General features: G+C 38.2%; 1 protein-coding gene across 4 annotated transcripts; it reads left to right on the plus strand.

Moving 5' to 3' along the window:
- Positions 1-3,912: 3,912 nt before the first annotated feature.
- Positions 3,913-22,762, plus strand: nolc1 (nucleolar and coiled-body phosphoprotein 1). Of its 4 annotated transcripts, none has more exons than XM_051648957.1 (14): positions 3,913-4,066; positions 4,701-4,756; positions 4,872-5,026; positions 5,255-5,355; positions 5,448-5,565; positions 5,876-5,997; positions 7,524-7,650; positions 11,597-11,668; positions 12,201-12,266; positions 12,355-12,858; positions 14,502-15,671; positions 16,156-16,256; positions 17,680-17,763; positions 21,844-22,762. In XM_051648957.1, the coding sequence occupies exons 1-14, from the start codon at positions 3,941-3,943 to the stop codon at positions 22,000-22,002; spliced, it is 2,961 nt and encodes a 986-aa protein (XP_051504917.1). In that variant the 5' UTR covers positions 3,913-3,940; the 3' UTR covers positions 22,003-22,762. The 4 variants fall into 4 exon arrangements, with proteins under 4 accessions (XP_051504917.1, XP_051504918.1, XP_051504920.1 ...); XM_051648958.1 differs by having other exon boundaries at positions 12,204-12,266; XM_051648960.1 differs by having other exon boundaries at positions 17,703-17,763; positions 21,844-21,992.
- Positions 22,763-23,634: the final 872 nt, after the last annotated feature.

Below are 23,634 nucleotides of genomic sequence, written 5' to 3' on the forward strand. Positions count from 1 at the left end.
AAGGTTTCCTGAGCCTTCAAAATGGTCTCTCAGTTTGGTTCACTAGGCTACACAATCATGGGGAAGACTGCTGATCTGACAGTTGTCCAGAAGACGATCATTGACACCCTTCACAAGGAGGGTAAGCCACAAACATTCATTGCCAAAGAAGCTGGCTGTTCACAGAGTGCTGTATCCAAGCATGTTAACAGAAAGTTGAGTGGAAGGAAAAAGTGTGGAAGAAAAAGATGCACAACCAACCGAGAGAACCGCAGCCTTATGAGGATTGTCAAGCAAAATCGATTCAAGAATTTGGGTGAACTTCACAAGGAATGGACTGAGGCTGGGGTCAAGGCATCAAGAGCCACCACACACAGACGTGTCAAGGAATTTGGCTACATTTGTCGTATTCCTCTTGTTAAGCCACTCCTGAACCACAGACAACGTCAGAGGCGTCTTACCTGGGCTAAGGACAAGAAGAACTGGACTGTTGCCCAGTGGTCCAAAGTCCTCTTTTCAGATGAGAGCAAGTTTTGTATTTCATTTGGAAACCAAGGTCCTAGAGTCTGGAGGAAGGGTGGAGAAGTTGCTTGAAGTCCAGTGTTAAGTTTCCACAGTCTGTGATGATTTGGGGTGCAATGTCATCTGCTGGTGTTGGTCCATTGTGTTTTTTGAAAACCAAAGTCACTGCACCCGTTTACCAAGAAATTTTGGAGCACTTCATGCTTCCTTCTGCTGACCAGCTTTTTAAAGATGCTGATTTCATTTTCCAGCAGGATTTGGCACCTGCCCACACTGCCAAAAGCACCAAAAGTTGGTTAAATGACCATGGTGTTGGTGTGCTTGACTGGCCAGCAAACTCACCAGACCTGAACCCCATAGAGAATCTATGGGGTATTGTCAAGAGGAAAATGAGAAACAAGAGACCAAAAAATGCAGATGAGCTGAAGGCCACTGTCAAAGAAACCTGGGCTTCCATACCACCTCAGCAGTGCCACAAACTGATCACCTCCATGCCACGCCGAATTGAGGCAGTAATTAAAGCAAAAGGAGCCCCTACCAAGTATTGAGTACATATACAGTAAATGAACATACTTTCCAGAAGGACAACAATTCACTAAAAATGTTTTTTTTATTGGTCTTATGATGTATTCTAATTTTTTGAGATAGTGAATTGGTGGGTTTTTGTTAAATGTGAGCCAAAATCATCACAATTAAAAAAACCAAAGACTTAGATTACTTTAGTCCGTGTCCATTGAATTTATGTAATACACGAGTTTCACAATTTGAGTTGAATTACTGAAATAAATGAACTTTTCCACGACATTCTAATTTATTGAGATGCACCTGTATATATAAGTAACGACCTTTCCATTTACGGTCAGGCAAGTATCCGTCTAAACATGCAGGCGGAAAATTACTTACACAAATTAAGACATAAAAACAATTATAAATGCCCTGTGGAAATAAAGTGAACTGAACTCAAAGCACCTCCTGAGCTGAGATGTCTGAGGTCATTTGCAGCACTCATAGATGATACTGTTCTTGCAAAAAACAAAGGCGAACGCCTTTTGTATCTTGTCGCTCCCTCATAATGCAGCACATTTGCAAGAAAGTCAGAAATAGCAAAAATACTTTGTGTACCAGCTGCATGATGAAGAGAGACACTTAAACACCTGTTACATCTCTCATCTCCATCTGTAGTTCCATCTAGGGTCGGAAATTAACAGGATCTCTGGACTAAAAAAATCCCCTGCAATCTGATATAGTTCCAAATTAATATATCCATTGCGTTCTTAATTTGAATTTTTGCTGAACATTATTTCTTTCGTGCCGTCCGTTGTGCAGATGTTGCCGAGTTAGTGGTGGATGCTTGCGCACAGACACTCAAGGCACTCCGCTTCTCACGCTTTGCATCAGTTCTGTGTCCTGCTCCCGCACTAAAAATACCAAATGCTACAATGTAGTTAATAATAATATTAACAAAAATAATATCTGGATGTGTTAAATAGCCGTGATATTAAATAAAACATTATTAATGATACAATAAAAATTTGACAGAACATTAACCATTTTTAGTGTATGAATCATATCTCTGACTAATGTTCATTGTTAAATATTTATTTTTGCATTGTTTTATTAAATTGGCATGGAGTTGCTAAGTTTTTGTTTATACGCTCCTCATTCCAAATCTGTAGAAATACTGTCATCTACTCCTCCTTGTCATGCATTTGTTTTGCAGGCTGTTAATTTAATAGCCAAAATATTTGGAAATATGTGAATGAGAAAAAGTTTTGTTCAGTAACAATGCACATTATGCAATGTAGAGACCATGCAATTTTGAATTATTGAAACATGCCATTTAAAAATGGAAGTAATTGTTTCATTTAAAGTATTTGATATAAAAGGATGAGAGAGTCATTTTATAAGGTTAGAAAAAAATTATATTTGTAAAGGTAAAAAAAAAATGCTCCCAGGGGCCTGGGTAGCTCAGCGAGTAAAGATGCTGACTACCACCCCTGGAGTCACGAGTTCGAATCTAGGGCGTGCTGAGTAACTCCAGCCAGGTCTCCTAAGCAACCAAATTGGCCCGGTTGCTAGGGAGGGTAGAGTCACATGGGGTAACCTCCTCGTGGTCGCTATAATGTGGTTCGCTCTCGGTGGGGCCTGTGGTGAGTTGTGCGTGGATTCCGAGGAGAATAGCATGAAGCCTCCACACGCGCTCAACAAGCCACGTGATAAAATGCAGGGACTGACTGTCTCAGACGCAGAGGCAGATTCGTATCACAAGCCAAAAGGCTCACAATATGCTACAGACTATTCGCGTTTGGTTGCACAAATATGCGTGTTATTTGCGGCATTTTTCATATAGTATAATGAGTCCCGCCCGCTGATTTCCACAGCCAGTAAATTTGCACTGTTCTCACCCAATCAACAATGAACTGAGTCAGACCAGACAAGTTCATCGCTGCCAAATAAATGTGCCTGTGTGAAGTAACTTGTCTGGTCTGACTCAGTTATTTGTTGATTGGGTGAGAACAGTTCAAACTTACTGGCTGTGGAAATCAGCGGGCGGGACTCATTACACTATTAGGAAAATGCCGCAAATAAGGCGCGTATTTGTACAACCAAATCGCGTTTTAGTCTATAGCGTATTATGATCCTTTTGGCTTGCCATAGATTCGTCCTCCACCACCCAGATTGAGGCGAGTTACTACGCCACCACGAGGATTTAGAGCACATTGGGAATTGGACATTCCAAATGGGGGAGAAAATCACAAATAAAATAAAAATGCCCCCATATGAGCCACTGTTTAATTCATTTTTAAATATTATAAAGAACGGTGGTTTGCAAAAACTACACTTATGGATAAATCATTTCGCTAATATAATAATATTATTAACAAGAAAATGCAATAATACGCCTTTTTCACAGACTGATGATGCGTTTCTCCCTTATTTAGCAGTGTAAATCTAGCAAACTTTTTTATATGATAATTTTTTTTAAATATTGAGTGTTGATTTATAACATTATGCTTTGTGTTATATTACCCTGGAATTAGTTTAAAAAAAAAAAAAAAATAATTACCACAGCTGCGAGGGGGTTTCTATTACAGTTGCTGAGAGAGTGACAGTAAATTTGCCATCTTCTCCCATCTGACTGTCTTAATCCACCGCTCTCTATTTTTTTTAAAAATATTATTCTGGAAAGTCATTCAGATGTAATAGTGGATTTTTTTATTTTGGTCTTAGAGCAAATGGGTAAGTAAAAATATTTGCTGTGATCTCCCATTCACTGCTGTCGAAGTTCACCCTGCAAACGCTTACTTCCGCGTTCCAAAACCCAAAGTGTGAAAAAGGTCCCACACCAAACGCTATCGTAAACATATTGTGACGCATTTATTGTGCGCCATTTTCTGCGGCTGCACGTGACAATGAAATCGCGCTCCTCCTCCTCCTCATGAGTGCAGCGAAGATGGCGCAGGACAGAAAGGTGCCCAGCGATCTCTACCAGCATGTGTACTCGTTTCTCGTGGAGAACAAGTTCAGTAAAGCCGCGAAAGAGTTCATAAAGCAGGCCAAAGTGGTAAGCGACGCTTCTCAGGTTTATTATAAAGTCCCGCGCGTGTGTGTGTGTTGTAGGTGTGCAGTGTGTCGATCGGCGCGTGCAGTTCAGCACACACGTGGGAATTACATGCAGGTAGTCTGGAACACTTGTTTAGGCGCTGTGTAAATATGTTACGCTTAAAGACATTTCATTTCTGCCCGTTGTTAATTTATGTAATTTTAATGTATAGTATTATAGCTAAGTGTGTTTTTTGTGGTTTTAGTTTAATAAAAATCAGAATGTTACAAAAATTTGTTGAAAATGTCAACACTTTATATCATGATCAATGGAAACGTGGGTAAATGCTTCATGGTGCCCAATGTTCAAGCCAAATCTACAAAATAGACTCTTGGTCATTTTAGTGTTCAAGATCAGTCTTTGAACGGACAATTAAGTGAATTGTTCTTTACCTATTCAAAAGATTCCATCATACAGTGTTTATTGCTCTTGACCTATATCTTGTATGATAGCTATGCGACAGTTTAAACATCTGTCATCAAGAAATTCACTGTGATAATTGCTCTGGTTTCCTCCATACTAAATTTAGATTTTCTAAAAATATTGTATCAAAAGTGAATCAGTGTGAAATATTTTACCTATTTCATCCTATCAGAAACCTCAGGACCAAAATGAGGACAATCTTCTGGATATCTTCAGTTTTTGGGTGAAGTATGTACAAGCTGTTTCTTTTCTGAATATGTTGTTCATTTAGCTCGCTTTTTTGTCAGATACATTTGATATTAATACCACTTTTGGGGTGTGGTTTTCTTTTTGCCTGCACCAGGTCCCCAGAGACTAAAAAGCGAAAAGCGGTCGCCAATGGCCCCGCGGCTGTCAACGGCCCCTCAGCTAAGAAAGCAAAGAAAGATAAAGAGAGTTCCAGTGAAGACTCCAGCAGTGATGAGGAAGATGCTGCACCTGCAAAGAAAGTCACAAAAGGTACATAGTTGTATCACTTACTATGTCATCATAAGTAGGGATGTGCAAAACTTTACATTTAAAGAAAACAATTGACTAGTCGGACCTCGCTAATTGAATAGTTGGCCGTTGTGACTCATCCCTAATCTTAAACATTGCCTAGGGATTGCAATCATACGGAATTAATGGTTTCAGTTCCACTTAATGTTCCATTTTAAATGCATACAATTCATGTTTTCTTTGTTACAGTAAAAGCTCCTGTTCCAGTGAAGCCAGCAGCTTCAAAAGCAGAAAGCAGCAGCTCTGAAGACTCAAGTGAATCTGAAGATGAGGCTAAAGCTCCAGTGAAGGTCTGAAAGTCGATGCAATTTATATGAGCGTGTGTTTGATATCACTGTAGGTTTGCTCTTCTTGAATCACAGCCTGTTCATTTGTTGCACAGACACCCGTGGCTGTGAAAGCCGTTGTTAAGCCTGCAGTGGTGGCCAGGAAAAAAGACAGCAGTTCCAGCAATGAAGAGTCAGACTCTGATGAGGAGCCCTCTAAAACTCCAGCTAAAGGTGATCTGAACAGATGAACACATTTATGATGGCTAGTTCTGTGGATAATTCCTGGTATAATTGCTCAGGCTTTTATGAAATTATAAGCTTCACATTTTTGCCTTTAAACCCTCAAAATATTGGCCTCGCACATTCCAACTTCCTTAATTTTTTAAAGAAAAGGGACAGGTCAAATTTTTTTGTTTTGTGCTTATAAGTATTATGACACACAATGTTGTGGCTTCACATTTCTACTGTTGCAAGGTATATACTGTCACATTGCACAGCCCTAATCAGTTGAAAACTCAAATCATTGATGTGTGTTCCTCAGGGGCCAAACCCATAGCTTCGACCCCTAAGCTGGCGTCCACTCCTGCAGCTGCAGCTCAGAAGAAGCAAGACAGCAGCAGCGAGGATAGCTCGAGTGAATCTGAGGATGACGCACCAGCTAAGGTACTTTTAACCTTTGGCACGTGAGTTTTTCCTGTACTGACTGATCCCCCAGCGTGAGTAATTTTATTTGTGCTGTAATAAAAAAGAATTTCACTTACACATCACAGCAGATGCACTGGAGGACAGATTATATATTATCAAATGGATGTGATTTACAGGTGTTTATAATGATCAAGTATGATAGATAAGATATGAGCGCAAACTTGATTGCTGGCTGTGCGTGCCGCCATGTTTACATTGGAATGCAGCATGGGTTTCTGATTTCATCAAGCATAGTAGGTTCTAAAAACCTAGACCTTCCACTTGTTGTGCCAGAATGAGTGACGAACGGAAGGGAGAAGGCTCAAGTGGATTAACTAGTTCAGGGCTATTCAACTTCACAGCCAAGTGGGCCAGATGGAAAAAAACCTCCGGGCATGTGGGCCAAGCCAGTTTATTTTGTTAATGAAAAGCTTCTATCAGATATAGTGTTCTAGTTAGCCTATAGTAATTGTTCATTACATAAATAAAACATAAAGAGAAAAAAAATCCAGCAGAAAATTCAGAAAAAAAGAAAAAAAAAGTTTGCAATTAAAGGAATAGTTCACCCAAAAATGAAAATCCTCTCATGATTTACTTACCTTTAAGCCATCCCAGATGTGTATGACTTTCCTTCTTCAGCAGAACTGAAGTGAAGATTTTTATAAGCACATTTCAGCTCTGTTTGTCCATACAATGCAAGTAAACAGGTGCCATCAGTCTGCTGGCTGTTTGACGGTCCGAAAGTCATATTTAGGCAGCATAAAAGTAATCCACATGACTCCACTCGATCAATTAATGTCTTCTGAAGCAAACCGATTGGTTGGTGTGAAAAAATAAATCACAAAGCTATCGCGTGATGTAGTCTTGATGAGGCATTCATGTGAGAACGTCACGCGAGAGTTTGGTCATTTTAAACAGCATCCCAGCACTGGCCGGAAGCAACGATTAAAAAAAAAAAAGTTTTAATTATCGATTTGTTTCTTTCACAAACCTATCGGCTTGCTTCAGAAGACATTCTTTGATCAACTGGAGTCATGTGGATTACTTTTATGCTGCCTAAATATGCCTTTTGGACTGTCAAAAAGCCAGCAGCCTAATGGCACCCATTCACTTGTACTGTATGGACATTTAGAGCTGAAATGTGCATCTAAGAAATCTTAATTTCGGTTCTACAGAAGAAGGAAAGACATCCACATCTTTGTTGGCTTAAAGGTGAGTAAATCATGAGAGAGTTTTCATTTTTGGGTGAACTATTCTTTTAATCATGTCCCTGGACCATAATAAGGAATATTCCTACCATCAGAGCATTTCAAACTTGTAGTACCACCTGTTTTCAGCAGGGGCCAGTAAGCAAAACTCCAGCTGTATAGGCAACACGCAGCTGTACAGAGAACAAACCACACTTAGGCTTAACACTAGCGATCGCACGTGATGAGGGCACGTTCTTGATGAATTGGTGTTTGTGTTTGATCTGAGCCTGTTATAATCCTCTCTCTGTATCACAGACAGCGGTAAAAGCACCCGTCCCGGTGAAGACCCCTCCAGTCAAGCCAGCAGCCCCTGCAGAGTCCAGCAGTGAAGAGTCATCCTCTGATGAAGAAGAGACTCCTCCTACTAAGAAACCCAAGACTGGTATCACTGCACTTCTCTCTCACATTGATCTATCCTAATGGTGCTGTGAGTGATGTTAGCCATTTCATGTAGTATACTAGTGTTTTTAAACATTTATCATGGAATAATGCCTGTTTTACTTACTATTGTAAAGCAGTGCAAACTAGGGATAGGCATTAAGTAATTTTGAAGTAGAGTACGCTAACCCAGGAAAAAAAAATAGAGGACCTGATTACTCATAAATTAAAATGCATGTTAAAAATAACAAGTATGGCACGTGCGTGAAATTTATCATTTGTTTTATTCACAAACTTTACCGTGCACTGTTTCCAAATAAGATAACTTCAACAAACTATGCTTTTCTTTTGGGGAAAGAAAATGAAATGAACAATATGCATTAATAAAAATGGAAAACAAAAAAAGATTTAAAAATATCCGCAAAAATATTTGCGCTCAACCGGAGCTTATGATGACATTAGGGTAACGCAAATATATAAACTCTGAGTCTACATAAAGGCTATCACATTTTTATCATTGCACATGTTATTATTGATATTGAAAGTTTGCCTTTTATAAAATGCGCTCTGCCGGTATTCAGCATTTTAACACATACTGGTCTGATAAGCTCTGGGTTCCTTGTGTCTTTCCCCTATAAAAGCAGATCCTTGTACGTTGCTTTGCATAACTCCAACTAGGGGTGCTTCGATCGATTGGCCACCGATCTAAATTGGCAGATTTTCATCTTAAATCCATGATTGGCGATTGGCCGATCGTGCCTAGATTAAGGGCCTGTCTTTTTTTGCAGCACACATACAATGCTACTGTAATGAATGAGCACTTGCTCAGCCCTTGAAACATACAGTGTGGCCACTGGAGGATGAGTTGGTGGCAATTCTAAGCATTCACGAATTTAAACTTTCAGATATGCTGTAATTTAGATGAATATGCCAGTTTGTTTTAAAACGTGTAAGAATAACATGTATATGAATATTAAGTTGCCATTTTCTAGAGTCGTTACGGTAGTTATTCTGACTCGATGCACGGTGAGAACTAAAGAGACTGAAAACGGGCATAAAAACAAATTAAACATACAAATTCAAATGAGTATACGTGATGTAACGTAGGGATAGAGACTGTTTGAGTGATCATGAGCGCTCTCCAGGTGCTCTCAATATCTCATCAGTCACCCATCTCAGCGCTAATCTGTGAGGGTCCCAATTTAAATCAAACTGATGTTGGTCTCAATGCCACTAATAACAGATAACTGTTCAACCTTAAATAACGGCACCGTGTCTTCACGCATTTGCTTAATGAGTTATTTGTATTGCAACAAAATGCCAAAGGCGGTAAACAAATCATAAATACTAATGATTCCTCACAGGAGCAGTTTTGGAGCTAGTAATAGACAACTTTCTTATTTTTGTAAGTATCTCTGCTGTGTGTGATGCTCTCATGGTTTTTACTGGTTGCCAGTATGTCACAATGACCTTTTGATATTGACAACAGAACTATTCATAACTTTTTTTCAACTCAAATAAATGTCAGCAAATCACAATTAATGTAATTTCACTATGTGGGGCATAAACATAACTGCAGAATATAACTTGCAAAAGTGTGGCTAAGGGCACTTTAAAAAAAAAAAATTGGTATCGGTCGATCTTAGTGTTAAAAAAATATCTGTAATTGTATCAGCCTCAAATTTCTTGATCGGTGCACCACTAACTCCAACAAGAACCAAATTCCAATAGGGTTGAATTCAATAATAATCTAAATATTACAAGTATTGTCTTGTAATATAACTTGGATTTGCTTTAGAAGAACAATACATCTTCTCTCATTCAACACCTCGACAACACATCCACAGCGCCCCCAGTGGACTAAATTGTAACTACAAGATTTGGTGAGATTCAGAGGGAAAATACATTGTTATTCAGCGCTGCTCACAGGCAGTAAATGTGATCTTAAAATAGAGATCGACTGATAGTGGATTTTGCAGATGCTGATAATTAATATGGCGTAAAAGACAGATAACCGATTTATCAGTTGATGGCTTTTAAAATCAATTTATCGAATGTTCATGAAAAATGCATTTGAGTTTCCTTACTATGACGGGCACAGACATGGAGACAACAAGAGTCCAAACTGAGTAAAAGCACAGATGCTGTTTGTTTGACCAAAATTCTAATAATAACACACACACACACACAAAACAAAACCTAAAACTTGATGTATAACATGGAACTTTTACCTAAAAGCCCAAAACACCCAAGGGACTCACTTGAAATGTCAGAGATGTTGCTCTGATACAATGCTTTTTGCTTAAATGTTAACCAAATTAAGCTTTTTATAGCCCATATACAGCTCTGGAAAAATTAAGAGACCACTGCAAAATTATCAGTTTCTCTGGATTTACTATTTATAGGTGTGTGTTTGAGTAAAATGAACATTTTTGTTTTATTCTATAAAGTACTGACAACATTTCTCCCAAATTCCAAATAAAAATATTGTCATTTAGAGCATTTATTTGCAGAAAATGACAACTGGTCAAAATAACAAAAAAGATGTAGTGTTTTTAGACCTCGAATAATGTAAAGAAAACAAATTTATATGCCAAATTCCAGCCTTGTTGAAGCACCCCCAGATCCTCCACCTGGTCATCTAATGGTTAGACGGAGACCTGGAGAAGCCTTCAAGCCACAGTGTCTCGCACCCACTGTGAAATTTGGTGGAGGATCGGTGATGATATGGGGGTCTGTGATTGAAAATCAAGGTTATTCCACCAAATATTGATTTCTGAACTCTTTTTATTTATTTATTTTCTCCCCAATTTGGAATGCCCAATTCCCAATGTGCTCTAAGTCCTCATGGTGGCGTAGTGACTCGCCTCAGTCCGGGTCGCGGAGGACAAATCTCAGTTGCCTCCTCGTCTGAGACAGTCAATCCGTGCATCTTATTACGTGGTTTGTTGAGCGCGTTACCGTGGAGACGTAGCACGTGTGGAGGCCCACGCTATTCTCCGCGGAATCCACGCACAACTCGCCACGCGCCCCACCGAGAGCGAGAACCACATTATAGCGACCATGAGGAGGTTACGTTTTCGTTTTCTTTACATTATTCGAGGTATGAAAACAAGGCATCTTTTTAGGTATTTTGATCAGTTCTGTCATTTTTCTTTAAATAAATGCTCTAAATGACAATACTTTTATTTAGAATTTGGGGGAAATGTTGTCCATACTTTATAGAATAAAACAAAAATGTAACTTTTACTCAAACACATTCCTATAAATAGTAAATCCAGAGAAACTGATAATTTTGCAGTGGTCTCTTACTTTTTCCAGAGCTGTATATTTACCAGATGAAAGGTTTAATGAGGAATAAGGTTTATAATTATTCACAAAATATGGAGTAGGAGACTTGATGTACAGTATGTGCTGACAGGGCACGTTTCTGTATAGTATCTATACATTTTTATTTGCATGCCCTTCAATTTAAAACGCTTGGTTATCTAATCAAAATATGCATTGATGTCAGTTGAGAATAAAAATAAAGATGAATATAGTCAATGAAGCAAATCTCCACTATTGTTTTTATTTCACCTCTAGAGGCCACTGTTATACTGTACAATCAAGTCGTTCTAACCAACAGAGAAATTATTATTTTTAAAACCATCGGAGCAACTATCGGCACAGATTAATCTGTAAAACCAATATGTCAGACTACCTCTAGCTCAAAATCACTGACAGGCAGAGTCTAATTATTGGCTAAACGATAGTTTTCCATGGTCAGATTCCTTTTTGCTGTTTACATAGCCCAGGGATGTCACAGAGAAAGGTGTGATTTGTCGGGAAAGAGGGATGTTTTCTGCGTGCCATTCCATAAAAAAATCACTTGCAGCACCTTTAAGAGAAAAGTGGGTTTCTAATAAAAAAAATAAAACTTTTTTATTAAAGAGAATCTCTTTTCATAGGACAGTTCAGTGCTGTTCCGCCTCCTGGGACACTGACAGCGTCTGCTCCAGTCAAAGCTAAAAAAGCCCCTGGTAAGAGTTTGAGGTGTCCTTTAGACTTACTAAATCATTTATCCACAAGACGGCAGTGCATTAAAGTGATTTGTACCACAATTTAGGCACAGTGCTAAGTGGAGTGCCTAAAACCCTCTTAACCAGTGGTTCTCAAACAGGGGGCCTCTGCAAACTTTCAAGGGGGCCACAAGATAATTTGTATGTAATATTGTGTAGGTTGTGAACAACTGCTCTTAACCATGGTTTGATGATTTCATTGTATAAAAGGCACAACAAATACTTCCATGATGTTATACTTTATAATTTAAATATCTTGTTCTTTTTTGCATTAGTCATGGGAATTTTGGTGAAAACTGCTTAATTGTTCTGAAAATGTTGCAATGCAAAAAAAAACTTAAGGTCCTAAACAGGCTTCATTTTCTTTTTAAGCAAACATTTTCTTATTTTTTCTCTGATTTTGGGATGAGAAATGAGAAATTTTTGACAGGCTTTGTTGGGTTTCCCCTGTAAATTTGTGTATGTATTTCATGTGACATTTGGTCTCTCCCAGCAGCCCCAGTAAAGACTGTGACCCCCAAACCTGCAGCTAAGAAAGACTCCAGTTCTGACAGCTCTGGTACAGCCCTCTCCAGATCATCACCACAAACAGTCATTTTTGTTTTGTTTCTTCTATGACCGAGTGCTAATGAGTTTCTTTTTGTCAGATTCAAGCTCAGAGGATGAGGTACAGAAGCCAGTGGTGAAAGCCGCACCGGCTAAAGCAGCTCCAGTTAAGCCAGCGCCTGCAAAGATCTCTCCTGCTCAGGAGGAGGAATCTTCAAGCTCAGATTCAAGCTCGGAGGATGAAGTGGCAAAACCAGCTGCTAAAACCACAACTGCAAAGGTTGTGCCTGCTAAAGTCACACAAGTCAAAGCCGCGGCTGTCAAAGTCACCCCTGCTGCAGACGAGTCTTCATCTTCTAGTTCTGATGACTCTGATGATGAGGATGTGGCAAAGAAACCAGCCACAACAGTTGTCCCGGTTAAACCTGCGCCAGCCAAGAAAGCTCTGGCTAAAGTCACACCCACTGCAAAACAATCATCGTCTAGTTCTGAAGACTCTGAGGATGAGGAACCAGCCACAAAACCTGCTCCAGCGAAGGCTGCCCCTGCTAAAGCTGCCCTTCCAAAGGCGGCAACTGCTAAGAAAGACGAATCCTCAAGTTCAGGTGAGTTAGTCAGTTAAGAGAGGAACTGTACATTCAGTAACTTTGACCCAGAATTTATACTGAAGAACACACAGATTCATAGTCTTCTAAAAAGCTGTTAAAAGGTAAAAACGTCTAAAGGGTTCATTCACCCAAAAAGAAAAATTATGTAATACATAAAAAGTACCACTTTCTTCTGAGCTCAAAGGAGATGTTGGGTACAATGCTTTAGGGTTGCTCGATACACTAATGAAATATCGCAATACCAAAAAATTTGAAACGGTATGATATCATGTTGCTAATCTTTATGCAGTTCTTTCAGTCAAGTCGTTTTCTGTGTGGCTTTATCAGTAATCTGAGGCTATTTATTTGTTGCCGAAGTATCGATACCGAGGTACCAGGGCTGGTATCGTACCGAAATCAGAAGTTTGGTATCAGAGCAACCCTACAATGCTCAAGCTGCTCTTTCATAATACAAAACTAAAAATGAGTGGTTAGTATGATTTATGCAATACATTCCAAGTCTGTTGAAGGCATACAATAGATTTGTGAGGAACAGACCAAAAATTAAGTAGCTTTTCACTGAAAATATTCTCTCTGTTGGTTGCTCTCAAATATCATTCACGTTTACACACTCAACACATTGGCCCCATTTACACATTGCATTAACATGCGTTTAATATCTGGATAGTATCTGGATATTTGCATTTACACCTTGCACTCAAATGCGTCTTCAGAGATCCGATCAAAGATACCAGTGCAAAATTGAAAATGCTACTTGCGTGTGTTAGCAAATTTGAAATACACTAATGGATAATTCAAATGCTTTCCATTACTTTGACAGTCAGGGTTTTTTCTTCACTGATCATGTTTTTGGTGGCCACTTTCATTGTTCATTCTACATTTTTTCCATACGTTCTTCAATTTCTCCTTTTGTGTTTCTTGGAAGAAAAAGTATCAGTGGTTCAGAGTGTCACAGGCAAGTAAATACTGACTTGAAAATGTAAAATAATAAAACAAATTTATGTACATAATGAATTTTCACTTTTAGGTGAACTAAACTTTTAAGAAAGCTAGAGCTAATAACTTGAGGGATAATGTACATTTAGCTGATTATCGCAAAATAAACCGGCTGGGTTAGGCCAGGTGATCAGGACCCCGATGCGAATGGGAGTTGACTGTTCATTATCCTGCTTACTACACAACTAAAATGCTAATACATAAATATATGGACATGAAATATTGAATTGCGTTCAAATTATGTTAATGCATAAGAAATCGCTGAACAGCTTAATTTCACATTCGGTTTCTGTCTGGTTCTTCCAAATAATAGTTCTGTTGGTGTTTTTTTACGAAAATAACCACCTGACAGCTCATTATCCATCTTATTACAAGACTACTTGCCAATTTAATAAATAAATTGACATGAAACATTGATTTTCGTTTGTTTTATTATGCAAGAATAAATCACTGATATGATTGGAGTTGAAATTACCCGGATAACTGGTCTATGTCTTAATACACGAATGTGCGGTTGTTACTCAAAAATATCAGACCGCTAGATGGCGCCATTGACCAATCAGAATAAAGTATTCCAGAGAGGTGTGTAATAAGAGCTAATAACATCTTTATAAACATCACTCATAAGCTGTTTTATCTCACAGATTCAGATAGTTCTGAAGATGAGGCACCAGCTAAACCAGCAGCTGCTCCCAAACCTGTGAGCACTCCGAAACCTGCAGCTAAACCTGCGACAAAGACCGCTGAAAGCAGCTCTGACTCGGACAGCTCTTCAGAGGACGACGAGGAACCTAAAAAAAAAACTGCCACCACACAAGTATCCAAACTGGCTGCTACTCCAGCAAAACCAGCCCCAGCCAAACCTACTCCTGCAGCTAAACCTGCGACAAAGCCCGCTGAAAGCAGCTCTGACTCGGACAGCTCTTCAGAGGACGATGAGGAACCTAAAAAAAAACATGCCACCACACCGGTATCTAAACTGACTGCTACTCCAGCAAAACCAGCCCCAGCCAAACCTACTCCTGCAGCTAAACCTGCAACAAAGCCCGCTGAAAGCAGCTCTGACTCGGACAGCTCTTCAGAGGAAGATGAGGAGCCTCAAAAGAAACCTGCCACAACACCGGTATCTAAACCCGCTGCTACTCCAGCAAAACCAGCCCCTAAAGCCACTGTTAAACCAGCCGAAAGCAGCTCAGACAGCTCTTCAGAGGAAGACGAGGAACCTCAAAAGAAGCCTGCCACCACGCCGCTATCTAAACCCGCTTCAACCCCAGCCAAACCCACTCCTACAGCTAAACTAGCCCCTAAACCGGCCAAAAGCAGTTCGGACTCCGACAGCTCTGACTCGGAGGATGAGACTCCAGCTCCTAAGACGGCTAAACCAACAGCGAATGTTGCAAAGAGCCCTGCGTCTGATGCCAAAACCCCTGTACTGGCCAGCAAGCCTGCAGCCGAGTCTAGCAGCAGTGACTCTGACAGCTCCAGTGAAGATGAGGCACCAGCTAAGACAACCGTGACTCCCAAAGTCACGGCGACCAATGCTAAACCTGCGGTCGGCAACGGAAAGGCTGCAACAAAAACCCCCACCTCTGCAGCGAAGATGCCGGCCAAAAAGACAGCCGAGTCTTCATCCTCAAGTGACAGCAGTTCACAAGAGGAGGAGCAGCAGCCAAAAACACCAGTCGTGAAAACACTGCCTGCTACAAAAACACCGGCTGCTAAAGCCAAAGCAGAGAGCAGCTCATCAGAGGACTCTTCATCTGAGGACGAGGAAACAACAGAAGCCCCCAAGACTCCTGCTACTTCAGCAAACGGTAGTGCTAGTGCTCAGTTTTTCTGATTGTTCAAAGACACCAATATCGTCCAGAGTTTTTTGGGTTGACGTGACATTTCTTAGAGGCCTACTCATACTGTTTCCTAACAAGATGTCAAGTAATTTTTCTGTTCTCACTGAATGTGAAAATGCGGCACAAAGAAACAATCACAGGCATTCAGAACATATTTGTTACAGCAAGGATCACAACTTATGTACGCGATTTGATTAGTCAAATTGTAATTGTAAATTGTCGGTGAATCAGACGACAACAGATTTATCACTTTTCCTTTTAAAGTGTTGCGCATGTTTGGGACACTGTCAGTTTGAGTAAAATATTAGGCTACATTTGAACCGCTCTTATATGAATACACTTTGCCAAGTTAAGTGTAAAATTGCTCTTTCCAGTGTATGAAGTGTCAAGCTGACTTTAAAACAAAAGCATGGTCTGAGTTCAGCATCTCTTCTATCTCTTCTGATCACAGGCACACAGAACAAAAGAAAGAGGGATAAGGAAGAAAAGACCCCCAAGAATAAGACAATCACCACATCCACACCTCAGACTTTTCCCCAAGTCAAACAGAAGGTAAAGGGCTGAGCATTTTGAACATGTTTGTGTGGACTTTTGGACCTTAAATGTGTGCAATGTAAAGTGCATGTTCAAACGCACCCAAACCAGATAGAAATTCTTTGTTCTTTATTGACAGTGGGAAAAATCTGAATCCATATGGCCTACACATACACAACTATACGTTGCAAAAAACAATAAACAACAATGCATTGTGGGATTTTAGTAGTGGTCAACCCATATAGGTTTTTAATAGCTGATACCGATCTCTAGAAAGGAGGGCAGGTAAAATACAGATATATGCATAAAATATAATTTAATTGACAGCAAATGAGGTGATGTCCTGGTGCTGTTGTACCCTAAAACCATAAACAAATATTATATTTTGCTAAAGAAAATGTAGCCAATTTTAGGGCCATTATGTTTTTTTACACTGTCAATTTATTTTCATAATTTATGCACATTGTACCCCAATTCTTATTACCGCAATGCAAAAATGTATGTATGAATATATGCATTATTTAAAGGGATAGTTCACCCTAAAATGAAAATTCTCTCATAATTTACTCGACGTCATACCATCCAAGATATGTATGACTTTCTTTCTGCTGCAGAACACAAGCAAAGATTTTTAGAAGAATATTTCAGCTCTGTAGGTCCATAAATTCTCCTTCCTGCCTGGTAGGTGGTGATGTGCACGAAAAATGTGGAAGTGGAGATTTATAGTAAAAAGGGATTTAATATTGATGTGTTTTTCACCCACACCTATTATATCACTTCGGAAGATATGGATTTAACCACTGGAGTCTTATGGATTACTTTTATGCTGCCATTGTTATTTGGAACTTGCATTATGAGGACCTACAGAGTGGAAATATTCTTCTAAATATGATCGTTTGTGTTCAGCAGAAGAAAGTCATACACATCTGGGATGGCATGAGTAAATAATTAGATAATCTTCATTTTTGAGTGAACTACCTTTAACGTCAAGTATTTGTACGTGATACAGTATTCACTTCGTACTGCCTTTTTGATTTTCGCTGATTTAAAAAAAAAAAACAAGTTCAAATATTTGAAAACAAATTGTTTATCCAGTCATTTTAAAGAGAGGTTAACACAAAATTGGAGGCAACACTTCCATTCATCAGCTATACGGACAATCTCAAAATGGCCAAATATTGACCTTAAGCAATTTTTTATACAGAACAGATGTTAAATGACTGGTACTTTATTTAATATTCCAGAATATTGCTATTTTAGCTTGTTTTTCTTTTATACACGCTTAAATACTAATTGGCAAAATTATCTCTTAGCAGAGGCAACAATTCTCCAGTGTACTCATGTTCTTACAGTAGGAGCATACTGTCACACTGTTTGTTTATGCACTTATGCTTAAATGCATTTTCTGTCTGTTTCTCTGTCTGTTGTGTGGCCTCTAAAGGCAAGCAATGCTCCTTTCCGTAGAATAAGAGACGACGAGATTGATGTGGACCCCCGCCTAGCAGACAATTCTTTTGATGCCAAGGTAAGAATGTCAACATAATTATATTATTATTAACTAGGGATGTGCGCTACGACTAATTTGACTGTCGTTTAAACGGAAGTTTTGTAACCGACTAGTCTAAAGACAAACCAACCTTCAGAAAACAGTTAAAAAAAAAGTTTTTATGGGACCCATTTAAAATACGTAATCTTTCCAAATTCCACTGAAAAGGGGCATTTATCTGCGACGTGCTCGCCTTGAATTATGATCATTGTACATTAAATATAGAACATGACACGCATTCACCTTTAGCGAATACAGGTTTATTTATTGAAAGCAATTGAATGAATAGTGCAGGATCAATGGAACAACCCTAAAAGCCTGTTCTAAACAGAAATCACCAAGTGAAAGTTACTTAACATATTAAAACAGTCAGGACATTGTTGAAAATAATTAACAGGTAGACTAAGCCAAATCTATGAGAGCAAAAAAAATGGCTGAAAAGTTGCGCGTATTTCACGATGTGCAGTTGTGCATTAACCATTGATCTGATATGACAGCTGTTCGGTAAAGAACGTTAACCAATAACAGTTACGATGTAAAAAAAAAAGAAAGAAAAAAGTAGTTATAGGATAGAAAAATATGCCTGATGTAGCCTTGTTGAAGATAGCCTTCTTAATCAGCAGATTAAAAAATGCATACCTAGTCTAAAACAGTTATTTTCTAGGCTACTTACTCAAAAGTATACATTTTTGGATGAGTAAAATTAACACGTTGACATGGTCTGGTGAAAGACGGGACTTGACTCACCTGAGGCGTCTATCCTGCACTTGAAAAAGCCTGCACAGCGGAAAAATAACATACAAGCATGCACAGATGTAAAGAAGACTCAAATATGAAAACATCCTTAGGGACTTTCAAACATTTGGAAAGCCGATTCCCGCACCACTGAAGTGATTTCATAACTACTTTGCTGAGTTTGCTTGTCTAGCGAGAGGACATTTTCCTGCGCACACCGCGAGTGAGAGAGAGAGCAGCAGCATGCGCAGCCTGAGGTGAAATTCAACTCTGTATCTGCTCCAGATATCCTCTTTTTAAATAATATTTGTATTATTCTATTTAAAATATGTAACATTAATATGACAGTAATTTAAGTGCAGCCTCTGTTAAAAAAAAAAAAAATTATATAAAGCCAAACGTAAATGTGTAAAAATTACGATCAGTTTAATGGGGGGAAATATTAACCGACTAGTAATTCCAGTATCGACTAGCAACATCAGAACCGTTTAGTCGACTAGTCTCACACATCCCTAGTATTAACATCTCGTGACCACTTATGATCAGATCACACCATCCGTTTTCTCTGCATGTTAATAAACCACAAAGTCAGCACTGTTGCCATCAAAAATACTCTTGCCACAAATGTAAAGTTTCGATCAGAATGCTCCGTTATTTTAATCAAGCACTGAAGGTGTTCCATGAAGTCTATGTATGCGTTTCTTCAACTTTGGGCCATTTTGTGTCCCAGGGATTGATTTTTATTAAAACTAATAGATTCTTTTTGTTATATCAAGATCACATTAAAACGGAAGAAAATAGGAAACCATTTACCAGGCCATTTATTTTTGGTACATTTTAAATGCCTTTTAATATTTTTCTGTTTTAGCCTTGTCTCAGACCAAGACTTTCAATATAAACTATGAAAATCTATTATGAATATATAAATGAATACATGTTTAAAACAATGATAGTCTATACAAAAAGTTTCAATATTTGTTAATGATTCGTCAACCTTTCGAAAATTGTGACTCACTGTTGTGGTGTCATTTCCACCACAAACAATTTTGCCCCAATTTTCTTTTTTCTTTTGTCTCTCTCTCCAAAAGTGTCAACAAGTGTCAGTGAAGAGTATGCTTGATGAAATATGAGTGATGTTTAAGAGAAAAAGAAAAATCAAAGTTGATTAAACTTAAGCAAAATATTTTTTTAACGGGTGTCATTGAAATCAAGCTGCAATTTAGCCATGTTATTCAAACATTTGAAAATATTATTTGTGTATTTAGGATACCGGTACATAAAATGTTAGCTATGAACTTAGCCTTAGCAAGACAAAAGAGTCAGTAATTTTATTTTAAAACATTAAAACTGTCATTTCCATCAGCATCATTTCCACCACCGAATCCTATTAAACACAATACAGAATTTGAGGTGTGCTGGAAATGACAGAGTGGTGGGAATTTTCATGACTTTCAGAAGAAATGACAAATCTCATGTGATGCATGTACATACACTGTTTGTAGACAAATTAAAAAGTGAGTGTGAAAAATGTTTTAACCCTTCTATTGCGTTCGGGTCATTTTTGACCCGTATAAGTAAATCATAATTTTTAAATACCACATAATGTTTTGTGTGGGAACCAAACTCTGTGACATTGTCAAGCCTGCCAAAATGAAAAGGAAAAAAAAAAAATATATATATATATATATATATATAAGTTATTTAAGAGAGATTACCATTTTTATTAAACTATCTCTTTTGCATTCCCAGGTCAATTTTGACCCGGGCATCAGTTGTGGCTTTGCACATGATATTATGCAGATATTTTTGCTGCATAATAAAGACTGAATCTTGTTTACAAACATACACATATATTCTAACTGCACTCTCACACACACAACAGACAAAACAGATGTAACAAACATAACTAAACTATATCAAATGAAAAAATGACTAAAGGGAGGTGTGACGAGTAAAAGATCTAGCATACATAGTCTGGATAAGTTCTGAAGGAAGAAAAGTCCACATTGCCGCACTCTACAGACTGATCTAATAATGAACCAGCTTGCAGCATAATCACACATTAACATTCAGCAGAAACGGAATACATTTTAGTTTAAAGCTGCACTACATAACTTTTGTGCGCTCTAGCGACATCTGTGGTTGAAACTTAAAATGGCAAGCAATCTGCTGAAGAAGACATTACGTCAGTGGTGTTTCGGCACTGTTCTTCTGACATCGCCTGCGTGTGGTCGTGACTGGAGCCGGTGTCATAACGTGCTATTTTCATGTTCATATGTTACACAATTAAACATTTGAAATGGAAATATTACTTGCTTTAAGATAACACACTTATTTACATATTTGTATGAATATCCAAGCATTATAGCAGTTAACTTTACCAAACAGATAACGGATAAACATCCATCTAGACTGCAAGGTTGCTGTCCTGAACTGTGTGTGACTGAACTGAGTTGAACAGCTCAGTTAGTTTCTCCAGCTGGATCATGAGATGACCTACGAAAGTATGTGTGTGCAGACATGATGTAATGATGCAAGGATAAACGTCATAAACCAGCGGTTTTTGCGCCAAATCCAAACCGACAGCTCAAAATACAAATCATTTTTATAGGCTTACCGGAGTGAGTCGGGGTAAGGACATTGTTTTGAACACTGATTGTTTATGTACTCAATCAGAAATGGCAATTTGTTCATTTTTAACCAAAAAATTGTTAAAAGTCTAAATACTTTGTATATAAGTACTGATGTGTAGTTATGTTGTATAGTTGATTTGATTGCGTAGTTTTTGACTACTGAGTTGTTTTTCAGCAGTAATGAGTGATTAATATGGAAGTTAATTGGTGAATTACTAGAAATTCTCAATTTTAAATGTTTATATGAATTTAATGCGATATTTTCAAATTAAATTATATATAATCCTTGATAAAAAAAATAATAAAATATATATCTTCACATGTATCACACTGGTTTAGCTGTAGTTAATGTATATTTTTTCATCATCCATAATATAAATTATATTTTTGTGCCTAAAATTGAAGGAACATCCATATATTTGCTTCTGCAAAAAAAAAAAAAAAAAAAAAAGAAATGTATCCGATATTTTCCATTTAAGCCACACAACTGGTAAAGTTCAATGTTTTAGCACAACGGATGATTTACAGGTGAGTAGCTGGTCCTTGTGTGTTGTCTGAGGTGCATTAGCATTTACATTGAGAATGTAAACGGTGCCCATATAATAGGACAACATTTACAATAAGAGTTTTTATTTTTATGCATTTATCATGGCATGTTCCATTTCTTTGACCTGTCTATTATTTATTTTAGTTGGGAGCCAATGGAGACTGGGGACAGAAAGCCAACAACGTTCTTAAATTCACCAAGGGCAAATCTTTCCGCCATGAGAAGACTAAGAAAAAGCGCGGCAGTTACAGAGGCGGTGCCATCTCCACCTCCGTGAACTCCATCAGGTTCGACAGTGACTGAGAACCAAACCAAACAAGCAACATCAGAACTCACTCCATCTATTTCTCTTCTTTGCTGTATGAGGTCTAGCCAGTGCTGTTCTGGCCCATCTACCCTCTCTTCCTGCACGGCTGGCAGTTTACTGACACGGTTTTACGTTCAGTACCATTGTGCCAGCATAGACTGAAGGCAGCAACAGAAAGTAGTCAGGTCCATATACATTCTTTGATGCAGTTAGACATGGCAACCACATGGTGGCGCTGGTTCATTGAGTGTTGCAAATATAAAGCCTCTTGATTGGCTTCAATGTAAAAAATCTGTTTTTGACTTGGGTTTGACAGATTATGTATGCACATTCTAAAAGCCAATTGTTAATAATGTACTAGAAATTACAAAAAGATGAGTTTTTTTTTAATGTGATATCCCTTTGTTGGAAGAAATGAGGATAAATGTCGAGTTGTCTCACTGATGGTCATTTCAATATAACAAATGTCATTTTTATGCTTGTGTTAACATTTACGAGCCTATCCATATATTTTGAGCCTGGTTACTTTTTTGTGTACGGTTCCATTTTAATTAGAAGCCATATAGTTAATGACTCCGCCCATTTCTGTTTGACTGACACTGGAACACCTGAATTGGAACAACACATTTATCCTCATAAAATTTTAGTAGTTTTTGATATTTTATTGTCCATTCTGTGTTACACAGGGTTTTGTCATTTTTCTCCCTCATCAGTCTTATAACTGTAATTAAAATCTCGACTGATGAACCACAACTGCTTGTCTGTTTTGGTCAAATTTCATCACTAGTTCTGACAGGAGATTAACATTTATGCCACTATGGTTGAAATGAATATTAACTGTAAAAATATTAAACTGTACCAAATTCGTAATAAGTATGGCTTGGAATTCAAAGTGAGCATGTTTATATGCACTATTTTAACCTGTTATGCTTAAAGGTGCACTCATTAACTTTTTTCTAGTGGTGTGGATGCAGCATTATTGAAAAACAATAGTTTTTAGTTACTGATGCCTTTATAGAAATTCAGTCAGCCATGATTCATTTAATCCATGAGTGAAAGTGTCAACAAACAGGTTGTTTACTGAGATTAAGCGAGTAGTGTTCAGCTGGTCATGTGATTCTAACATGGCTGCCCCCATGTGTGGACCCTCTCCATGTAGAATAAAACAGCTTTTGTAAGGTTACTGATATGACTGGAGTCTTAATCTAATGTGAGTGTGGATGATTTTTATACACGTTACTTAATTATAGATTTTTTAGGAGTAAAATTTTTTTAAATGGAAAAATGTACTGAGTGCACCTTTAATAAGCTGACAATATTTGTGGTCAAATAATCCTTTCCAGGGAATACACAAACTAATCAAATGTATACCTTGAATGCACATTAAGGGGCCGTTTACGCAATGTTTTCAACTAAAAACAGAAAACTTTTTATGCGTTTTGGCTGTTCGTTTACACGACAACGGCGTTTTGGGGCCTGAAAACGCAAACTTTTGAAAACGGGTTTCATAGTTTAAGTTTTTGAAAACGATGCCGTTATCGTCTCCGTTTAAACATACAAAAACGAATTTGTGAAAACGATGACGTCATGCGCACGCGTATTACGTGTTATATAAAGAATAATGGATT

The sequence above is a fragment of the Myxocyprinus asiaticus genome, chromosome 21, assembly GCF_019703515.2.
Source record: "Myxocyprinus asiaticus isolate MX2 ecotype Aquarium Trade chromosome 21, UBuf_Myxa_2, whole genome shotgun sequence".
Taxonomy (NCBI): Eukaryota; Metazoa; Chordata; class Actinopteri; order Cypriniformes; family Catostomidae; genus Myxocyprinus; species Myxocyprinus asiaticus.